This window comes from Falco rusticolus, chromosome 11 (assembly GCF_015220075.1).
Source record: "Falco rusticolus isolate bFalRus1 chromosome 11, bFalRus1.pri, whole genome shotgun sequence".
NCBI lineage: Eukaryota > Metazoa > Chordata > Aves > Falconiformes > Falconidae > Falco > Falco rusticolus.
The window spans coordinates 21,445,821-21,468,395 of NC_051197.1; the positions used below are offsets into that span (position 1 = coordinate 21,445,821).

General features: G+C 36.4%; 1 protein-coding gene across 4 annotated transcripts in view; it reads left to right on the forward strand.

Annotated features, from left to right (window-relative positions):
- The window catches only part of AGL (amylo-alpha-1, 6-glucosidase, 4-alpha-glucanotransferase), a 39,564-nt gene extending 18,503 nt beyond the window's left edge, over positions 1-21,061 (forward strand). For all 4 annotated transcript variants that reach the window (XM_037403640.1, XM_037403642.1, XM_037403643.1 and 1 more), the window contains 19 exons: positions 209-361; positions 442-592; positions 1,765-1,889; positions 2,000-2,112; positions 2,237-2,371; positions 2,893-3,023; positions 3,564-3,700; positions 5,348-5,481; positions 6,586-6,761; positions 8,530-8,632; positions 9,905-10,130; positions 10,570-10,681; positions 11,017-11,152; positions 13,026-13,138; positions 14,697-14,908; positions 15,476-15,573; positions 16,107-16,194; positions 16,287-16,420; positions 17,875-21,061. In XM_037403640.1, the coding sequence (XP_037259537.1) occupies positions 209-361; positions 442-592; positions 1,765-1,889; positions 2,000-2,112; positions 2,237-2,371; positions 2,893-3,023; positions 3,564-3,700; positions 5,348-5,481; positions 6,586-6,761; positions 8,530-8,632; positions 9,905-10,130; positions 10,570-10,681; positions 11,017-11,152; positions 13,026-13,138; positions 14,697-14,908; positions 15,476-15,573; positions 16,107-16,194; positions 16,287-16,420; positions 17,875-17,992 (2,595 nt within the window). In that variant the 3' untranslated portion in view covers positions 17,993-21,061. The remainder of the gene's footprint in view (positions 1-208; positions 362-441; positions 593-1,764; positions 1,890-1,999; positions 2,113-2,236; positions 2,372-2,892; positions 3,024-3,563; positions 3,701-5,347; positions 5,482-6,585; positions 6,762-8,529; positions 8,633-9,904; positions 10,131-10,569; positions 10,682-11,016; positions 11,153-13,025; positions 13,139-14,696; positions 14,909-15,475; positions 15,574-16,106; positions 16,195-16,286; positions 16,421-17,874) is intronic.
- The last annotated feature ends 1,514 nt before the right edge of the window (positions 21,062-22,575 follow it).

Genomic DNA, 22,575 nt, shown 5'->3' on the forward strand with positions numbered 1-22,575 from the left:
TACTTCTAAAACTGTAAACTTTTTTTTGTCCTAAAAACATATATTTCAACATGGCTTATTTGAAATTCCAAGCAGTTTACTAGCTGCTATTACTTCAAATAATCCAATTTCACATGAGATTTGAATTGATTATATAGTTGAGGACTCCAACTGTTTGGTTTTTTCCCCAGAGTAGTTGATATTTGCTTAAATCTTAATTTCTTCACAGATCTCTGTAGTATCTGAAGAGAGGTTTTATGCAAAATGGAATCCAGCAGCACACCTGTCTTCCGGTGAAGTTAATTTCCAAACAGGAATTCTAGCAGGAAGGCTGGCCATAAACAGGCTGCATCAGGAGTTGGGGGCCAAAGGCTTTAATCAGGCAAGAAGTGAGGTTGACAATGCAGTTTTTTCATATTTATGTTCTGAGGGAGCATAGTTGCAATGGTATGTCTTTTCTAGGTGTATGTAGATCAAGTTGATGAAGATATAGTGGCAGTGACAAGACATTGCCCTAACACGCACCAGTCTGTTGTGGCTGTAAGTCGAACTGCCTTCAGGGATCCTAAAACTTCCTTCTACAGTAAAGAAGTACCTGAAATGTGTATCCCAGGTAATCAGATCTCTTTTTAAGAGATAGCAGATGTACAAAAACCTGAAGTTATTCTAATTCTGTACCTTTCAATTTCAAACGCATGAAATAAGAGAATCTTCAGTATATAACACTCCTTTTGTATGTGCTAACATGCACACACCAAAAGTGGTTAAATAATCAAAACCAAACTTACCTTGCGTAGGGTTTTCAGAGGCATTCGTATTGAGTATACTTCCTGCTGTGAGCTTCCTGTGAGGGCATGGTTTTGTTTACTGTCTCGTTTGTGAACTAGTAAGAAATATTCAACAGCAGAATGGTTAATTGTACGGAGTTGGGGAGGGAGTTACTATTTATTAAGTTATACTGGGGAGAAAGACTAAAATATCACGCTTGTTGATGTCATTGCTATTCAGGTTTCTTACATACAACTTGATCTGTAGTTTTAAAATACATCTTAGTAAGAAACAACTTTGTACAGCGTAAGTTAATGTAAAGGTAACATATAGGTAATACGTACATAATACTAATTAAATAAGCTAAGTATTTAGTATATTTAATAGTAGCGAAGTATAAGAACTTTTATACATTACTTGGATGTATTTCTGAAGAGAAGCTTTCCAAACTGGCTTTTTAAGTGTACTCAGTTCTCTGAGTGGATGTGTGTGCCTGTTTTCAAGTCAGACATGTTATATGTTAAGGCATTCACAAGTGGCTTCAGGACTTTGAATGCCTTAGTTTGTAGATTACTGAAAGGACAGAGGAAAATAGATATAAAAGTTAGATATTTAATGTAAGTTGTTACACTTTGAAGATAAACCCTCTTTAGCTGTATTTTGGAAACCAATCTAATACAGTCTCCTGAAAGAATAATAAGGAAAGTAACAGAGATGGTGAACAGTAAAAGACAGGCTTAAAGTCACTAATTATTGACTGATTTTATGGTTAATGTATTATAAAATAACAAAATTAAAGCTTTAAATACAATACAGCCAGTGAACATGTAATGAATGTTTATAGGCTGTTTAAAAGACTTCCCTATATGTTTTGTCACGTTTAGTTGTTCTTCAGCTGTACAACAGAGACTTATATTTTTAATATTTAGGGGTTTAGTTTTTGCTTCATGTTTTCAAAAGAATCAATTTTAAATTAAAGCATCTTAACAGCTGCAACATGATTTTAACTTTCCTTAGGAAAAATAGAAGAAGTAGTACTTGAAGCTAGAACTACTGAGAGAAGTGCTAGTCCTTACAAAAAAGATCAACATTTTATAAATGGACTGCCTGATTTCACAGTGGAACTCAGAGAGCATATCCAGGTAATTAGCCTCCTTCATCCATGTTCTGATGTAATATTTTGTAATTTGTGATAGTTTATATTAGAAAAAAGACATTGAATTTCAGTTGCAAATGTGTTTTCTTTTCTAAGATCAAAGACAGTAAAATTATAAAGCAAGCTGGAACTGCCATAAAAGGGCCAAATGAATTTGTTCAAGAAATAGAATTTGAAAAATTAACACCGGGAAGCGTAATAGTATTCAGGTATGTTGTTATACTTCCTTAATGGCTGTTTTGTTAGTTAGAATGATGGGATTCTTTGGTTTGAGTCTTGAGAATAGTTATTGTAAGTGCTATGTTACTACAAGTTATGCATTCACATTTACAGAGTTAGTCTTGACCCAAAGGCACAAGAGGCTGTTGGTGTACTTCGCAATCACTTGATCCAGTTCAGCCCTCATTTTAAATGTGGAAGTCTTCCCGATGATCATTCATCACCTATACTAAAAACGTTATTTTCTTCGTGAGTATTCTTTAAATTTTTGCAGTAAAACCAAGAGCACTACAGTGGGAGTGAAGAACAGTCTGTAAACTTAGTGAGGATTATTTTTTTTATTATTATTATTACTGCGGGTGCATTTGGATTGTCAGAGTATAATCAAAACTCTGAGATGTTCTTTCTATATGTATAATACTAAGCAGGGTTGATACGTAAAAACTTCCCAGGTTCTTTTGTTCATGTTCTGTGTAATTGCTGCATAAAGTAGACTTACAACATGGAGTACTTGTCAGTGTTGGGGTGTGATTGTTCAGGGTTTGTACTTAATACTGGGTTTCTAAATACTGAAACATCTGATCAGAGCATGTCAGAACATCTGAAAAACTGAGCTTTACATTTCCAAGATTAAGTGGTGAGGGAATTGTATATATTTGATTATTTTAGTGTAAGGCTGAAACTAGAATTTTCTGTGAAAACCTTTCTCTGTTTCCTTACTAAAGTTTCTTTTGGGTTTGGATTTGTTTTTTCTCCGCTATTTTTTTCAGTATTGCATCTAAACTAACTTTGGCTGACCTAAATCAAGTACTGTATAGATGTGAGGCAGAAGAACAAGAAGATGGTGGAGGCTGTTACAATATACCAAACTGGTCACCACTGAAGTATGCAGGCCTCCAGGGTAATAGATTCAGCATTCTTTTTGCTGTCAAGAGCTGCTCAATCTAGATTATAACCTTAATGCTGGTTTATGGCTAGTGCCGTTGTTTAGAAAAAAACCTAAGTTTTTTTCTGCTTGACCGTGCTACTAATCAGTCTTGTACTCAGGAAATTACATACTAAACCAAAAAGCTTCACTTTCAATACTCTGGGCTTCAAAAATAAATTTCAATAAAATAAAAAGAAAATATATGTGTACCTCCAGTGAAAAGTCACATTTAATTAAACTGTAGGCATTACTAGATCACTGAGAAATGTTCATTTACCAAATGTATGAATTCCACCGTGCTAGTTACTTCACAGTGATTTCCATAACTGTTGAAGTTGTATGCTGTGGAGACTACAATTCAGTTGTATCTTAACTCATTCCACAGATCAAGAGAAGTAATACAGTTAAATACAGTTAAAGCATCTGTTGCTATGTGCCTTTTCCTCCTGAATTGTAATTGCCATTTGTGATAATGGTGTGTCTTTTAATACAGAGTTGGGTTTGTATCTTCAGGGTTAATGTCAGTGATGGCAGACATTAGACCAAAGAATGATTTGGGTCATCCATTTTGTGATAACTTAAGATCTGGAGACTGGATGATTGATTATGTCAGTAATCGTCTAATTTCACGTGCAGGAGCCTGTGCAGAAGTGAGTAAAAAATACTTATTTGGTGACTTCAGGTTTTTAACTTACTAGTTTGTTTCCTTTTCAGTTACTGGTATATTTTTAAATTCAGTCTGTCTAACATATTTCTTGTCTAGGCAATTTCTTTTAGGAGGTTAAACCATTAATATGTTTCTCATCCTTCACCTCAATCCTATTTAAGAATAGAATTCAAAAGGTAAGTGAAAAATATGTAGGCATGGAGGGATTAGCTCTTACATAAAAGCCTGCAGGGATCCTTCCCTGTTTATCACTTACCCTCAAATGAAAATGAGGTAACCATTTGGGTTTTTTAAGTACTTTCAAAAGAGGGCCTAAATACTACTTAGGCATACGTGATTATGACAGTTACGGTAAGATTGCACAGTCCAGCACTGAGAAGATAGGAATTACTGGGATTCAGATTACTTGTATAGCTGCATTGCAATACAGTCTTTGTCAAATTTTATTTTCCTGCACGGCAATTGCTTTATTCATTTCACAAGATGAAGATCTGATCTGGGTAACCTACATAACTAATGTAATAATAATGGCTTTAGCATTCTAATTTAATTCTGTTCCTGAAGTCAAGTGTAGTGATATAAAGCAGTCTAATATATTGAAGTGAATACTGAATCTGACTTCAGAGACTGAGTTTTTCTAGAAAGGAACTTAGTCTGATGCTTGCCAGATGTACTGCTCTTCAAAGACTATTGCTTATTTTTTCTGTGTATTTTTTTGAGTTCTTAATTTGTACTGTCTCGTTCTGTTTTGCAGAAATTGCAAAGTACCTATAGCTATACTGAAGTCACACGAAACTGAAGGTTACAATTCCACTGTTTACATAAGTAACTTTCCCTTGATAATTTCCAGGTTAAAAGTGTAGCATCATCATGTAATTTATTGACACGTACTTTCTTCACCTGCAAGTTTGAAAATCTTAGTGACTTCCTATTAGGTTGTCATAATGTTCTTTAACAGTACTAGGAAGAAAGAAGAAAAATATTCCCCAGGTGTCAAACATTTTGCAGTGACGCAGGGATAGTGAAGCTCCAGAACACTTGAGTCCTAGACCCAGATCTGCAGTCATTTTCACTAGTGGCTGTACATAATTTAGCCCCCTGATAATTTTTCTATCCCTGGTCTCAAGCTTCATCTCTTCAGTCCTGTCTTTTTAAAAAATTAGAAACCTCCGTCCCACACTTGGGTTGTAGTGATGCCTTTTGAGTTGCAGGTTTCCTTTGCTCTCAGTTTTAATAACTTCTTTGTGATAATTCATTTTTTCCTGCAAGGCTAGCAAAATATAATCTCTTTCTACAGTTTATGTTCTTGCCCATTTATGTCATAGTACAGATATAGTACAGATTTTTCTATACTGTTGGAGTTCATCTCTAGTAGCTGAAATTTTGGAGCAGGAGAGTACAGCAATTCTACGACAAATATCCAACATGGACAACTTCTTAGATGTGAATGGTTGCATTCTAGTGGTGGTGTTAGTAATTGAAGATAACCTCATCTTTGTGGTGGTCAAGCATAACTTGGTTGTCATAAATATACAAAAATTGTACCAAATATTTGAAGTAAATGGATCCTGCAAGCACTGGTTTTTGAACCCTAGTGTAACCAGCTTCTGATTGTATTGTATTTTAATAGGTTGGTCAGTGGTTGAAGGCCATGTTTGTCTACCTGAAGAGAATTCCACGTTACCTCATCCCATGTTACTTTGATGCCATATTAGTGGGTGCATACACAACACTTCTGGATGTGGGATGGCAACAGATGTCTAGGTATGCTTGGCATGTCAGAGCTGTAGGGTAACTGTATATATTTGCACCTTTTATGTTTTGTCTGCTGGACAATGCAATTTGAATATTTCCATACTCGTAAAATGTAAAAGGGTAAAATTGGTAGTATATATCAAACCCATCTTCTAGTGATGGTGGTTTGGAAGGTTGGGAGGTCAGATGTCTGTCCAGGGTTTGAATTTATAACTACCGTTGGCATTGTGCGGTAGTAGGAGGAAACCTTAAGCCAGTATTTCTTTGCCAGGCTTCAGAAACTTTATTTGCTTTTTGTTTTAGTACGGCTGCAATTCTTGCTTGAAGTTCAGGGAAAAAAGAAGATATCAGATTGTAGTGATGCTGATGCTTTGTTCAACATTTCTTTAACACAGCTAAATAGCGTTCGTTAACTGAGCACTTTGCTTAGTTCTTGAATTAACTTTAATCTTCAGTGTCTGCTTCTCCATTGTTTCTTGGAAAGAGGAGAGATTGATTTAATGGAGGCCCTATTCTAGCTATGAACATTCTGAACAAATGAATATTGTTTTGTGAAAATACAGATGTTAAAATAGGAATAGAATTTGGTATGGCTGTGATACCATGTGGAAGGTAGTATGTTTTATGAAAAAACGCTTGGAGATGAACTAGTCAGGAATGCAGGTGGCATTATTTTAGACAATGTGTTAACTGATTTATTAATTTACAATTTTTTAATCTATATGAATATATGTAAAAATGGGGTGATCTTTAAAAATACTGACTAGGTTTGACAAACTTTTTTCATAGTAAATTATCTTTTATTGTATTTTTGATGGCATGTAGGCACCAAGTAAACCAAAACAATTCCCCCTTTTCCCTAGAAGTGTTTGACATAAACACACCCATTAGCATTAATAAATTAAAATTTAAGGCTAAAATTGGGCACCTATTTGGGGGGGAAAGTGATTTACAAATTAAATCTTATGTGCAAAATACTAATACTAGCTCTGTGTTCATTTATTGTATTTAATATGCATAATAATTACATTAATTTCCTGTAAATGAAAAAAGGTACATTTTATAGACTGATATTGCTGAATGTAAAGTTATTTTAATTATGTTGGATTACAGCTTTGTGCAGAATGGATCAACATTTGTTAAACACCTTTCCTTGGGTTCAGTCCAGATGTGTGGGATAGGAAGATATTCTTGTCTGCCAGATCTATCTCCTTCCTTACATGATGTTCCCTATAGGCTGAATGAGATTACAAATGAGAAAGAACAGTGTTGTGTTTCCTTGGCAGCTGGTAAGGACAATATTTGGAATGGGGGAAGGGGAAGTAAAGTCTTCCAAAACAGTTAAACTGGTTTTAGTAACTATATTAAAATTGTCTCCATTATGCTTGGGATCCATATGTCAGCAACCACATATAAAATGTGTAGGTAGTAGTTTTCCTCACTTCCCCCTGTGCTTTAACTTCAGTTTAAGACAAAGATTTGCCCGTATTAAATAGGAGTTTTGTCTAGCGGTACTACTTTGGGGACAATCATGTTACTGCTCTTGGGGGAGGGGGAGCTTATAAAAACTTTACTTAGAGACATTTTAGCTATATCTGCTTTTATCATATATGGAGATCCGTAACTACAGGGTTTTTTTCTTTCCAGAAGACTTGCTTGAGATAAATATGTTTAGCATAGTAAGTTTTGGGTTATCTTTATTGAACACAAATTTAGGAACTGAATTGTAGTGTAGTGCAAGGGTGAATTTATTTGTAAGTTCTCAGAAGAAAGAACCATTAGCAGACCAGAAGAATGCCTGATCTTGAAACCATCTCCAAAAGGAATGAGCATAAAAGCAGTCAGCAAATACTGTTTGTACCTCTTGAGTGTTCTGCCAGCACCTGGCAGTCTTTGAATTGGGCACTGTCCTATGTGAGAAGTATTATCTTCTGTGTTTAGTGGCTTAGAATGAGTTTATTTTGTTCTGAGTTGGCCCATTGCTTTTCTGAAACCATAGAAACTTTTAACATCCACAAAGTCTATGGCTTCTGTCTCAGCGGGGTGTTTATTTTTTTCTTTTTGCTGTCTGTCTTTCTCTCCTGGAGTTTTATTGCTTTTAGTTTCTGGGTTTTAGTAACATTCTGTTTGCCTGCTTTAGTGTTACCTAGAAGCACAGAGGCACGATGTTCCCTTAAATTGGTCATAAGGATTAATTATACTAAAGGCTTTGGGTTTAAATATTCCCCTCACATAGGAGCTGGTAGTTGCTTCTGAGATTTTTAACTTGTACATGGATTGTCGTTCTCAAGTGCTGTTGCCAGATACTACAAAATTGCAGAGGTGTGGAGGCCGTATTTGAGTATTAGCAAATACTTTGGAAAAATAAGTGATAAACCTAAAATGTTGTTCTAGCAAGCATGCACAAGACGGTGCTGTTTTGAAACTTCACCGTATGGACTTTTTTGTTTGGTAGTTTGAAAAAGTGAATAACTGGAAGAAAACGCAAGGATGGGCCTTATTGTTTTAATCATTTTTAAGGTTACATGTTATAAAGTCTGCAGTAAGATGTAGTTCTAGAAGCTGCTGGAGAAGAGAAGCAGGGTTCCTTTTATAGTGGCTAAGAACGGTTTTGGCCTGAAGATATTCATAGCTCTCCGGTCTTTAACCCCTTTATGTTTCTGAGATGGCATGGCTCTCGTATCTAAACTCTTGCCAACAAAGCATTATAAATCCTGTCATAGTTCTGGCGCTTTTTTGTTAGTTTCCTTTCTGCTTTTTTTAATTAAATTTAATTAAAGGATAGCACTTGGTTAAGTTACAAAGTGATTTAATAAACATTTAAATGTGTCTGTTATTGCTATGAGAAATTGTGTTGCATGATCTTGAAATTCTAGAAGTTGTTCTGAAAGGAGGTTTTATCGAGAACTTGGTCTAGAAGATTGTTTAAATCTCTTAATCTAGGGAAAAAATACCAATGTGAATATATATTTATTTCTGGTTATTTTATACATACATGTGTACTTTGAGGTTTCTGCCATATCTATAAATGAGATGAACAATGACATTTCTTTTTAGGTTTACCTCACTTTTCTTCTGGAATTTTTCGCTCTTGGGGAAGGGATACCTTTATTGCACTGAGAGGTCTAATGTTAGTTACTGGGCGCTATCTAGAGGCGAGGTAAGGCTGAGTTGTTACTGCTTCTTACGGTTTTGCAATTAGGTAGGAAGAAGGCATGCTCTCAAAATTTGAGATGACATGCAAGCTATTAGAAACAGTTGATGTGCAGTATAAAACTTGAATGGCCCTAGATGGATTTGGGAGTTCTCTCTAAGTGGAGTTAAAAATACTACTTAAATTACTCCCTTTTGATTTCTTAGCAGTGATATGAAGCTGATGTTCTGTATAGACAGGGTAGTTTTAACCTCTATAACACTACTGTTTGTCCATAAAAAAAGCGACACTGTTTCAAATGTGCTTGTGTCATTGTTGCTGAGGAATAATATCAAAATTACTTACTCAAAAATTTGAAGTAGCAAGAGAATACTATATTAACCAGAAAGGTATGATTGCATATCTGTGGAAGGTTTTTTGGGTTTTTTGTTGTTGGGTTGGGGTTTTTTTTGTAACTGCTAGTATTTGTCTAGAAAACAGCTAATTGTGCATTGTTACAATTTGGTATCTGTTCGGAAACGCTTAACCTGACAAATGACCCAGATACAAGCCAGATTCATTGATTTAATATTTTTGTCAATCTTTTGATTTGAGCAGAGCTCACCACATGATAAAACCATAAAAATTAGTTGTTTTAAATTGGTGTGTATTTCTGCTGTTTTACATTTGGGCAACCGTTGCCTTTTTCATGCAGTAAGGTCTGCAGTCTACTAGTATGTTTATATTGCCTTTTAAAGCTAGTTGGAGTCCATGTTTTCTGCCAGGTATGCACAATGGTTCCCAAATGAAACTTCTCATAACCTCAGTTGCTGTCACCTCTCTGTATTTTAATAGGAAATTCCCATCTGTTCTTGCCCTCCATCCCTATTCCACCCCACCCAGCGGTATGCATACCAGTGTAATCCCAAACAATGTCTGTAGAAACATTCCCTGTCACCTCGGTGGGATTTGGATTCAGGCTCTATATCACTACCTATGAAAAAGCAAACAACCTTTTCCATATGAGCAGATGTATGTTTTGTACAAACTGATTTAAATGTATTCAGTCTGGGGAATTTGCAGGGAATAGATGACTCTTCATTGTAAAAGGAGTTCATGCTAAATGAAGTAATATGTAGTTTTCAACAGCAAACTTCTGGCATCTGTCTTTAAGATCATGTTTGTCTCCTTGACTTACCTTGCTATTAAGGTAAACTCTTGTATGCTTTGTACTTAATGCTTGGTCCAATAATGGCCATGAAAGTAACTTAATCAAACTGTGTTTTTCTTTTGTTACAGAAACATCATTTTAGCATTTGGTGGGACTTTAAGACATGGTCTCATTCCCAATCTGCTTGGCCAGGGGACACATGCCAGATACAATTGCCGTGATGCTGTATGGTGGTGGCTTCAGTGTATCCAGGACTACTGTAAAATTGTTCCAAATGGATTAGACATTCTCAGGTGTCCTGTTTCTAGGATGTACCCAAGAGATGACTCTTCTCCTCAGCCTGCAGGCACTATGGTAAAGTTCACTTCTGATTTAAGTATTTAACACAACTATAATTTCTTAATGAAAGGATGTAATTTTTCTAGCTATAAGAACCTGCCACTCTCTGTTTATGGTGCAATTTGATTATAGGACAAGAATTCCACATTTTAGGCACTTCTCTCTACTTCTGTATCACATGATTAGACAGGTGCAGGGGTTGGGGATGGAGAAAAAAATTCAATCAGCTTTTGAACTTTTTCCTCAGTTTTTGTCTTGAAAATATGTTTATATGAAAAACAATATACAATGTATTGTCATTGAGAAAGATGCCACTGAAATTGTTAGATGCTTTTCTTTTGAAGTATCATAAACTAGAGCCTAAGAATTGCTACTGTTTGCACGTTAGATAGAGCCTTTCTACTCATTTTTCATCTTGCCTTTCACATTTCCTCTAAACACACGATCAATCTAGGATCAGCCACTTTATGAAGTGATACAGGAAGCAATGCAGCGACACATGGAAGGCATAAATTTCCGAGAAAGGAATGCTGGTCCACAGATAGATCAAAACATGAGAGATGAAGGTAATACATATAGAACTCTTGCTATGCAATTTAAAAGATGACAATGATATTTCATATTTCTTTTCCTCTAGCTATTCGGTATATTTTTGAAAAATTACTTAAAATACATTTAAGGATTTTAAATTGCCTTATTGTTTATTTTCAGCAACGGTTTATGTTGTAGTACAAGTGATCTTTAAATAAAAATTCACTTAAAGTACAGTTGCCTTCAGAAACCCACCTCGGATCTTGTTTGGAGATGTTTTTGCTTATTTAGGAAGTTTGGATGGGGGTGGGGGCAGCTGGCATTTTGTTCTGTTTAAAACAAAGACTTCACACACATTCTTGCTTGGCAGGTTTTAATGTAACTGCAGGTGTTGATCTTGAAACTGGATTTGTCTTTGGAGGGAACCGCTTCAATTGTGGCACTTGGATGGATAAAATGGGAGAGAGTGACAGAGCTCGCAACAGAGGAATTCCAGCTACCCCAAGGTACAAAATCCAGGCTTTGAGGGGGGATTTTTAAATTACTTATTAATCTGAAATTCTTCAGTAGAACTACCATGCCTTCCGTTAACACATGTGAGAAGTCATCTGTTCTAAATGTTTCTGCCTGCTAAACTGTTAATGGTATTGTTTTCCTTTGTGCTCATATGAAGAAAAAAAGGTGTGTTTTCAGCAGGTGAAGCCCTCAACTTCAGGCGTGGTCTTAGCTCCTCGCAAAGATTCGACTTTTAAAGTGAAGTAGTAAAATGCAATTCAGGAAAAATTGGATACTTGTTGTACTAGCAGTAGTTTGTTGTTTAGACGTATTATAGGAGGTGTATCGATTGATAATAGTGTTGTTTGAATACTTATTTAGAATTCAAAAGTATCTACAACATTTATGTTTTTATAGTTGAGTTTATATGTTTTAAAAATAAGCTCTTCACTATGAGCTAGGAAATTGCTGCATGCATCCTTGCTTTAGTACAGTGTCAGTTTCAAATCAGTTGCCATCTGTGGGTGAGAACTGTAGGAAAACATTGTCTTGCTTGACAAGTCAAGCATTTTAATTGGGAACCAAGAGAAGCTGAGCTGTCTGCCCTAGAAAGGCTAAGCGGGTGATGCTGGAGAAAAATTTTACATCAAGCAGGCAGTAAAACTCAGTATGATATAATATGAAATTTATGCATTGGTGGTTATCTGAATATTGCCTGGAAAAAGAAGCAAGTCCAAGAAGTGCATTTATTGTTCATTTTAGTACTTCACTTTGGACTTGAGTATTCCATTATGGAGAAATATTACCGAAGTTTGACCAAAGTGTGTGTGTGTAGATGAGAATCTCTGTCTTGAACAGTTCTAACATCAGAGGACCAAGTTGTTTGGGGCTGATCCTTTTTTCATGTTCTTAATCACTGGTATGAAATTATCTTGTATCTGTGCAAATTAGCTAGGTATAATACCTCTTTAAATTAGTCTATTGTACAGAAAAAAGTATCTGATAGCCAGTTTATGATGAATTTCATTCCCTGGCTGTTAGCTGATAAACACCTCATCTGTTTTCAACCCTTTCCTCTGTTGTTTCTTTATCAGCTGCAATCCTACTGATGTAAATGGAAGTAAACTGGTGCAGTCTGCTTATGCTAATGTTCTCTTCTCTTATTCTTGGCCCTTGATGGAACTCAAAAGTACCCTATAAAACTGAGTGTGTCTAAAGGTGACAGATAAGCTTTGACATAGGTAAAGAATAGGCATCTAGGGAAAAATAATTTAAACCATGCCTACACAATGCTGTCAGAACTGAGCTACAACACAGGAAGAAAATCTAAGTTATTGGTAGCTTTCTGAAATTGTATCTTAATGTACAGCAGCAGCCAAAAAAGCTAGTAAAAATAATAATAATGGGTGTCATCAGTAAAGAGTTTTTAGAACAAGACAGTGGGTATTATTCTGTCTTTGTGAAACCTTGCACCTGCAAGATGCACTTCTGTCTTGAGTGTTACATGTAGGGCTGGTCTCAAGAAGTACATAATAAAGAGTGGTACAGAGAAGGGCAGCTAAAACTCAAAGGAATGGAGTAGCTGCCTTGCAAGGAGAGATTGAAATGTCTAAGGACTTTATTTGCAGGAGAAATGGGTGACAGGTGTGACTCGGGTTTAGAAGATCATGGTGGTAGTGATGATGATGGAACTTTTACTCACAAAACACTGCAATGCTGTAACACTGTGGGATGCTCATACAGGAGAAACAGGACTAGTAGGGCAACAGGGAAAAATAAAGTGTCTAAGTAAGATACTTATAGATTATTTTTTTGAGTTACTTATTGAACTTTAACAGGCTTCTTAAAGTAATTCTTGGGCTTCTTTTATCATTATTATTTTAGAGATGGCTCTGCTGTGGAAATTGTTGGCCTGTGCAAGTCGGCTGTTCGCTGGTTGCTGGATTTATCACGGAAAAATGTGTTTCCATTCTGTGGAGTCACTGTAAAAAGACATGGTAAAAACAGGCACATCACATAACTGTGTTACTGGAGTACAAAATTAACTTAAACGTTATATGGCCATGATTTTATCATCAGGGATGACTATCAAACTACTTAAGAAGGTTTAGGGGTAAAAGGGGAAACACTTATGAGGTATTTTGTATGATTAAAAACTGTTGTTACTACAAGCGCTTCTTAAGAGTTGATATTGTCTTGTTAATATTTCAGATACTTTATTCCATGTATTCAGGTGTGGATTACAAAGGAATTTTGGATCCTAAATACCATTTTTAAAAATGGATATAAGTGATAGGATCATTATGTGTTATGAGGATATACATCATTCATTACAAGAATGCGAAGTAAAATGACACAAGGCACTTTTTCACTCTCCTTTTTATTTTATTTTTTTTTTTAACTCTTTCAATATTCACAACACAGAAAACGTCTTCTTGTGAATATTTACATGGATATTTTTATGTCCCTTATCTTTCAGGGGATACTGCTCTGGTTACAAAGTTACTTTGTAAAGGATTATATTTGAGTGAATATATATGCCTTGTAAAGCCTTCTTACTCTTCAGTAAAGGATAATACTGAAAAACAATCATTTTAGTGGTTCTTTAACTGTATTTTAGAAAATGTGAATATGTGCGTTTGATATTTTTTTTTTCTTTCCCTATTGGTCCTAAGACAGTACAGATTTTTAAGTCATGAACATACCTGTCACTTCAGGATTTCTTAAAATCTATGGCTAGAATAAGACAACTTAAAATTCAGTACACAGCGATATTACAATCTGTAGATGTAGAAATAATATTTTGAGGATTTATCTCTTTTGTTCCAAAAACTGTAAGCAGCTTTTTTTACATTGTTTGTTGTGTGTGTATTTCATAAAAGCATTGCTTATTTAAGATGTATGTCTGTCTCAGTCATGAAGATATCCCTAGCACAGTTCTGCTGACTAAAACTTGATGTTTTTCTAGTATCGCTTGAGGTTTGTGAGCTACTTGTGTTGAACTGTAGGACTGGCCTAAACATGAGGAAATCACCAGCTGGAGAGAGGTGATTTTAGGTCTGCTCCTGTTAAGTGTCAGGAATTCAGGAAGAGAAGGCTTTTAAAAGTGACACATCCTAATGTTTTGACAGTATTCGAAAGTCTCAAAACCAGAAAGAATCAGTATACCAGATATTATAAAAGAGCTGACATGTTACCATGCTGAAATGTTAATTATAAACTTTAAACTTCCTCAATTAAATATTTACTGTAGATCACAGTACCTTATTGTGTTTGCTCCTAGCTAAGTGCAAGTTAAAGTGCCGTGTAAAAAAAAAAAAACAACAAACCAAACACAACAAAAAAACCCGAAAAAAAAACCCCAAAAACTTGTGCACGTGTTGAAGTTGATCTGCAGTATAATACAAGTTCTAGATCACAACTTCTTACAAGGCTACTGTGGCCTTTATTGTGTTAGGAGTATCTTATGTAAAGCTTCAATAAGCAAAACAGTACTTCTGGTGTTACCACTGTGGCTGTTTTCAGAAAATAAAACCTGTATGTAACATCTTGCAGGAAAGGAGGAGACTATCACATATGATGAGTGGAACAGAAAAATTCAGGGCCACTTTGAAAGGCTGTTCTTTGTCTCTGAGAACCCAGCAGATCCTAATGAGAAACATCCAAATCTCGTTCACAAACGTGGAATTTATAAGGACAGTTATGGAGCTTCAAGTCCATGGTGTGATTACCAACTCAGGCCAAATTTTACAATAGCAATGGTTGTGGTAAGTGAGGGAGAGTGGGAGGAAGCATTTGCGCTTAGAATTTTCTTCATTAATCAACTAAGCTTACATTGTAAGGTTCATCTGCATGGCATTATGCCAGGAGCATATTTTGCTTAGAATAACTTTTTGAAAGTTTGTTTTATCCTCTGCTTGGTCTATCTTGGAGTATCCCCGAAAAATACATCCTTGACAGGACTGTAGCTAATGACATACCTGTCTGGTGTGTAGCTAGGATAAATTTGTAGTGTTTGCTGTATTCAGAATGTCTTCTAAGGTTAGGTCTGGGAGGCTGCTTTTCCCATCAAATTAGCTAAATAGCATGCATTGTTTGTCTTTATGGGGTTTGTAAAGAGCTTCAGTAATAATACTTGGCAAAAGTAATTAAAGTAAAAAATTTAAAACAGTACTGGATAGCTTCTGTCTTCTTGCTTACTCTGACTTGTAGGTTCCAGAAGTTGATTCAGTAATACAAAACTTAAGCTTTTTGTAGTCTTTTGTGTTTATAAACATACTTTCATGTGCATACATGTGCAAAGTTTACTCATAAAGTCTTTATTATTTTATCAGGCTCCAGAGTTGTTCACACCTGAGAGAGCTTGGAAAGCTCTGCAGATAGCAGAGGAAAAGCTGCTTGGTCCGTTAGGCATGAAAACCTTAGACCCAGAGTAAGTATAGTAGATATAAGTGTGAATTACAAAACATAACAGCAGGAATTATTTGACATTTGGGCATGGTTATTTCTTGTCTTAAAATCCTCACATATATATACCTGTGAAATAGAGTTGCAATAAATACTTCCAGAACAATTATTTTGCTGTTCTAAAACTCCATGCAATTTATTTTATTTATGTAGAAAATCACTGGGTGGTGTTGGATGCCAAACAGTAAGCAAGTCAAGTATGGTATTATAAAAGGTGTGGAATTTGCATCTTGCTACATACTTACATAGGATATGGTGCAGAGAGCTATATTTTTGAGTAAACGCATAAAGGCAAAATAATGAATTCAAGTCATTCCAAGACTTTAAGCTTGGGTTTGGAATTCCATTGACATGTAAAATACAGAACCTGGTGGAGTCCTCCCTAACTTTACCATAATTACATGTAAATACCGTGAAAAATTTAGTTCATTTGTTTTCCATTTATGTATCATTTTTGCTAAAGCTTTGTTTATATAATTTATTTTTTCTTTCTTGCAGTGATATGGTTTACTGTGGAGTATATGATAACGCTCTTGACAATGACAACTATAATGTAGCCAGAGGTTTTAATTATCACCAAGGACCTGTAAGAGCCAGTTTCTTCAGTTTTAGAAAATGTGCTGTCACCTTTTCGAACTGACAGCTATAGTAATAATCTTTTTTCATTCTTTGTTGTAGGAATGGCTGTGGCCTATTGGATATTTTCTTCGTGCCAAGTTGTATTTCTCAAAGTTGATTGGTCCAGAGATATATGCAAAAACTGTAGTTATGATTAAGAATGTTCTTTCTCGCCACTATGTTCACCTTGAAAGGTAAGATACCAACTAACACAGATTTGAAATACTCATTCAAACTAGTGGTATCCACTCTCCAGTTGCATGTAAAAGTACAGATCTAAATATGAACAGCATCTGTTTTCTACCTATAAAGTATACATACTGCTACATGTGCTATTGCAGATCTCAGGTCAGGTTTCAAGTACAGCTGAGATCTAGTGCTTTTTCTAGATTGCAGAACTAGTAGTACTTCCTGTGTGAAGACTGGGCAAAATAAACTTTATGTAAAAATTAGGTTCTGATTTCATATGAAAGATTAATTTCATAAAAACATGTTGGCAAGTTTTTTAAAAAACCAAAGTATTTCAAAACAACCTGCAAAACAAAATAGTTCAAGGGCTAGTAGTGACAGATTAAAATTGTGGCAGATAAACTGATGCAAAATATTGGTAGGGTTTCTTGTGTTGTAAATGACGAAATCGGTATGACAGTGTTTCCACATCTTAATAACCCTGATAGTCTAAGAAGACAGAGGAACTTGCTTATGGCCCTTAAATGTTCCTTTGCATTTTGAGTTCTTCCTCTTAAAAACCAAACCAACAAACCCACACTATTTTCCCCCCATTTTTCTGCCTGTATGGTTTTAATTCTTAAGGATTTGAGACAAATGAAAACAAACAAAACAAAGATCTCACCCTTGATATCTCTTACGTATAATCTGTTCTGCAGTACTTCAAATGTCCATTTATTTGTACCCAGGAAAGTAATTCAGTAGGACTAGTTGTGACAGAAGGGTTGGTTTGACCATGTGATGAAGAAAAGCAATCTGTTAGCAGCTTTTTGCCTTATGTAATATATTGTCCCAGTGCCGCCTTTGGTAGTGTTACCAAATAACTTGCAGTTTGGTAATATTCTTTGTTTTTTCTGCCTTACTTCTTCAATGGTTTACTTATACTCTTTTCTGGTATTTCATTTGTGTACAGAATTATTTATGTAGCAACAGGCTCAATTTCTGGGTATTTCTGCAAATATGTTGTTTTGTGGGATTTTTTTATTCCTATGGAGGAAAAAAGGGCTTGTGTAGTCATGCTGTCTTCCAGCCATTACAACTTTTTAGGACCATAATCCTGTTTCAAGTGCAGTTTGAATACCATTCAGTTATTTCATTCATATTCTTCCAGCTGCGAAATACCTGAATAAGAAACGTGAGCAACATGGCAGTAGTGCAAGTTCAGATATTAGTAGCAGAGACTGCTTTGAAAGAGAAGCACCCTCACAAAAAAAAAACTACAGTTCCCAGTGCAGGGGAAAAAAAAGTTAATTAGTTCTCAGTTATTAAAGAACATACTGTGCCTGTAGGACAACAGACGTTTAGTCATAGTTTTCAGTTTCCTACTGAGATAATCTTCGAAAAAGTTCTAAAATTGAATGTTCTTTTAATTTCCATGTATAATCTAACAACAATACTTGTTTGTTTTTTCTTTTGTTAGATCATCCTGGAAAGGACTTCCAGAACTGACCAATGAAAATGGACAGTATTGTCCTTTTAGCTGTGAAACTCAGGCCTGGTCAATTGGTGTTATCCTTGAAATCCTTTATGACTTGTAAAAGTTTATTTTGGTTGATTTGATGAAACTTTTGTGGTCTTATTATTGGGCAGAAACAGATACTTGGCTTATACTGCAAGGGAAATGTCCAGTTCTGCACAATCTCTTAAGCTGTGCCCTGACTTTCAAAGATGCTGAATGCCAGCAGCTGCTGTGCCCTATAACTGTGTGGGGCTTCAGTTGTTTTTTTGAAAATCAGGCCATGACAATAAAATAAAACTGCAGTGCACTCTTGATGCAGAAACGTTTAGTAAGAAGCAATTTTAAGAATATGCACAAACTTAATTTTAAGTAGCTTTGGTTTTTTAGAATTTTCAAATCAAAATCTTAACGTAACAAAATGAGGTGGCTCTTTCCAGAGCTAAAACTAAGTAGCATGGCTCTTATTTTTTTTTTCTTTTCTTTGTCTTTTAAAGAATAAATGGATGTTTTGCAAATGCATGCTTATAGAGGAGTAGACTAACCTACAGCTTTCTGAGTTTGGTATGCTTTCTGCTGTAGCACCATACATTAATGAAGGCATAATACGTTGTCTCTCTGTTGAACTGTATTATGGGGATTTTTTTTTTAATGTGTTCAGTTGAACGCTGCATTAAGCAACCACAGAAATAAAGGTTATGAATACTGTAATAAAACCTTTGAAGTTATATATAAAATTTTCAAAAACTTTATTTTGAGAGTTAACTTAAGCAATAATGAGGTTATACTCTATGCTAATCCATTCTTAAACTTACGTAAATACTGTGGGCCATGCAGCCAACCTATTTCTTCATTTAAATCTGTTTTTCACCATGAGGAATTCATAAGAAGCATGTGCATACAATGCACAGCCTGTATGTTATGGGAGGCCAAATATACAGAAGTCAATGTGCTTGACTGCTTAATTAAATTAACTTATTGAAGTGTCGTGGTCACCTCAGCTCTTTATTGGTAGGAAAATCCTAGCTGTATTGAAGTGGGTGGTAACACGTAACATCAGTGGGAAGAGATGTTAGTGTACCACCAGAAAAGGCAATATGTTTATAGTCCATTTGAAATTAAAACCAATAAGAATATGCATGCTACCTCTATGTGGTGTTCTCTTGGAACAGCGTCCAGTGAACATGATGCAAAACATCCATATTCTTTCATATTTTGATGCCTGGATGCCCTTATTGAGTTCAGTTCAGTGTTCCCAAACTGAAGGGTGGTTGACAGCGCAGCTGGTAATTCTCAACTCTCTGTTCACGCTATTTTTCCATCTTACTACCATAAAGAGATGGAGAGTGAGGCTGACAACGTTTTCCACTTCACAGGGAAAGAAAGCTAAACTGGTATTGTATTTCTTAATGTTAGACAGTATATGCTGAAAAAATACACACAGGATGTAATTACAATGCACTAATAACATGTAGATCAAGATTTTATTATATCCATATTTTAAGTTTTCTGTACCTGGTCTAAAGTACAGTGCAAGTGTGCTGTCGTGTTCAGGGAGATGTGTTACAGATAGATATGTTTAAGGGCAATGTAATAGGCTGGAGATAGATGGATTGTGAGAAGTGGCTATATTCACACTGTTTATTTGAAAGTTTTATAAGTATTTGAACTCTTTTGCTGAAGTGTTCAGTACTTAAAAGTTACGAATAGGGAAGGTCTATATTGTACCTCAAATTTTGAGCTGCTGCAGTACATGAGTTGGGAAATATCTATCTTCTTGACAGAATGCATGAGAGATGTCATTTAATCAAAAACATTACTGAAATGTCAGCCACAAGTTTGTTTTGGGTTTTTTTTCTTAATCTGTAAGAGACATATAAAGTGTCTTTCATAATGTATTGACCTTTCAAAAATTCTTGATAATGATATTGAGATTTATGTTCTGCTGTATCACTAGCGTTGTACTGTTTTCCTAGATAATTATTTCTTGTTTATTATTTCAAGGTATGTTTCATAGCTCCTATGGTTTGGAAAGCAGGGAGAATATGGCAGAATAAATTGTTCTTACTTGATAAAAACATTTTAAAATTGGAAGAACACCTTAAGAGCTATGACTGTTGATAGATTTCCACAAGGTGTGGTATTATATACATGGACAATAACCACTCAGTGTTAGGAAAAAAAAAAAATAGTGAGAAATTACTCATTAAAATCTTCCTGTGTTAATACAGATTACTTTCCACTGTTTTGCACAGTGCACTGCTGAGAGACTGCATATTTGTCACAAGGGTTTTTTTCTAATTTAATATTAAAATTTTAAAGAAATTATCTCTGTGTATACAAAAATACATATGTTATGGAACTTCTAAACATGCCCTTTTAAAATGTTGCTTCTGCACTGATTAGTTGAGCATAATTTTAGTGACAGATAAAAATTTTCAATAGGAGAAAAATATGTGCCATATTGGTTGATTTTGCTGTTAAGTAGCAACAAAAGTAAGATTTGAGGTTATAACGGGGGGGGGGGGGGGGAGGGGGATGTTGGTGGTTTATTGGGTTTGGGTTTTTTTTTTTTCTTTATTCACAAAGCTACTCAATGCTTTGTCAAGCCAGACAGTTTAAAAATGAAGAGGGAAGAAAGCAATGTTAAATCTAATAATCATCTAGATGGACTGTATACCCAAGTCATTATTCCCTAAAAATAGTTGACTTATGTTGACTGACCCTGAACTATATTTTTATTCATTGGTATAATTTATATTATACACTCAAAAACCTCTAGTAATGTGAGTTCTAATCAGTAAAATGTTTTAGAAATAAACTAAAGACCTTAGAACTGTGAATCCATTGTGTTCCAGTTGGTGTTTCTTGATCTATATGGTATCAAGACATCTTTTTTTGTCTTCCTCCCAGTTGAAATAATTTTGAATGTTACCAGTGTTTGTACAGTTAATAGCTCCTGATTTATTCAAAGATTATTAGCTTGAGAATTCAAGTAAAATAATGTATCATTCTCGCATGTTGTAATGTAAAATGGAAAGATGAGTTCTACGTGTCTGTCAAGCACAGCAACAACTGCTTTTAGAAAATGTCATTATTCATTTATTTCTGAAATGCACAAAATAAAATTCTTTACTTCAGACACGGTTAACCTTTTCACGTGGTTGATTGGAAAAAAGGCGAACACAAGAGATGATGATGCTTGTTAAGTTGCTGGCAGTTTTATACATGGGGGGAGATCACGAACTCCTCAAGTCCCATAAATAGCAAGTAGTACAACAATAATCAACTTGTTAAAAAAAACACCACATGAACATGAGTCCTACACACAGATTCTTTCATTTGTGTCTGTAATTTCAGCTGGGTTTGAGTGGGATGGGGCTAGAAGAGCTCTGCATGTTACTTCTGCTATAAATTATAAAATTTTAAGTCATGGTATTGCAAATTCCCTAAGAGAACAATCCTAAGCCATACTGATTAACAGCTTCCAGTGATACACAGTTACTAGTTAATTAGTTAAATTTCTATCACTACAAAGAAGGGATTTCACTTTCCATTTCTGCTTTGTAAAAATGAAGCGGGCTGTGATAAAATTGTGTTTTGCAACTACCCCATTTCATTGCATGCTTTGTCAAATTAGGATTTTTCTAATCCTCTATTCAAACATTTTAAGAAAGTAACTTGTGCTATTCTATTGTATAATATTAAATTAATATCTTATTGAAAAATTGTTCAAGAAATGTAGAAATGACCAGTCGCTGAGTTGCTGGGGGCGGTGGGAGCAGCTGGTAATCTCAAAACTGCTAATTGCGAAACCTGTTGGCACTTCAAAGCAGCTCAATTCAGAAATAAATGGAACAAGTGTTAGTGGTGTGCGGGCAGATTGCTGCTGAAAGCTTCTGGGATTGCAGAGAGCAATTTGGGAGACGTGTTCAGTCAGGACATTTGAATTGTAGGTCACCCTAGAGAGAGACATGTAATCTCCTGAGAAAGGGCTGCCCCCGGCTGGGGCCAGGGCTACGCGGGCAGCCCCGCGGCCTCGGTGCTGCCTTGGGGGCCGCGGCCCTTGCGCTGGACGGTGCCCCGAGCCCCGCCGCCTCAGCGCCCGCCCGGGGCGGGAAAGCGGAGGGGCCGCGGCGGGAAGCGCCCGGGGCGGGAAAGCGGAGGGGCCGCGGCGGGAAGCGCCCGGGGCGGGAAAGCGGAGGGGCCGCAGCGGGAAGCGCCCGGCCGACAGCCGCGGGGCGCGGGCCTGCTTCCCCGCGGGGCGGGCGCAGCCTGCCCGCGGAAGGACCGCTTCTTCTGAGGCGGGCCGGGCGGGGGCTAGCGCCGGGAGCGCCGTGCGGGCCTCCGCGCCCGGTCGGCAAGGTGAGGCCGGTGTGCGCCTGGCCGCCTCGCCCGCTGGGCCTGGCAGCTGCGGGAGCCGGGTGAGCTCGCTGGCGGCCGTGAGCCTCAGCGGCGTGCGCGCAGCGCCGGCGGGTGAGGATCAGGTTGGTAGAGATACAATAAATCATAACCGGTATGCTCAAACTAGCCTTTAACTGCGTCTGGCTTCTCCTGTGGCTACTGCGTAGGTGTGCATTAGTTACCTCTTAAAAGGTTATTTGGGTGACCTGCCCGAGCGAACACCCCTTTGTAGGCGCAGCCCGCCTACGTTCCGCTCCAGGC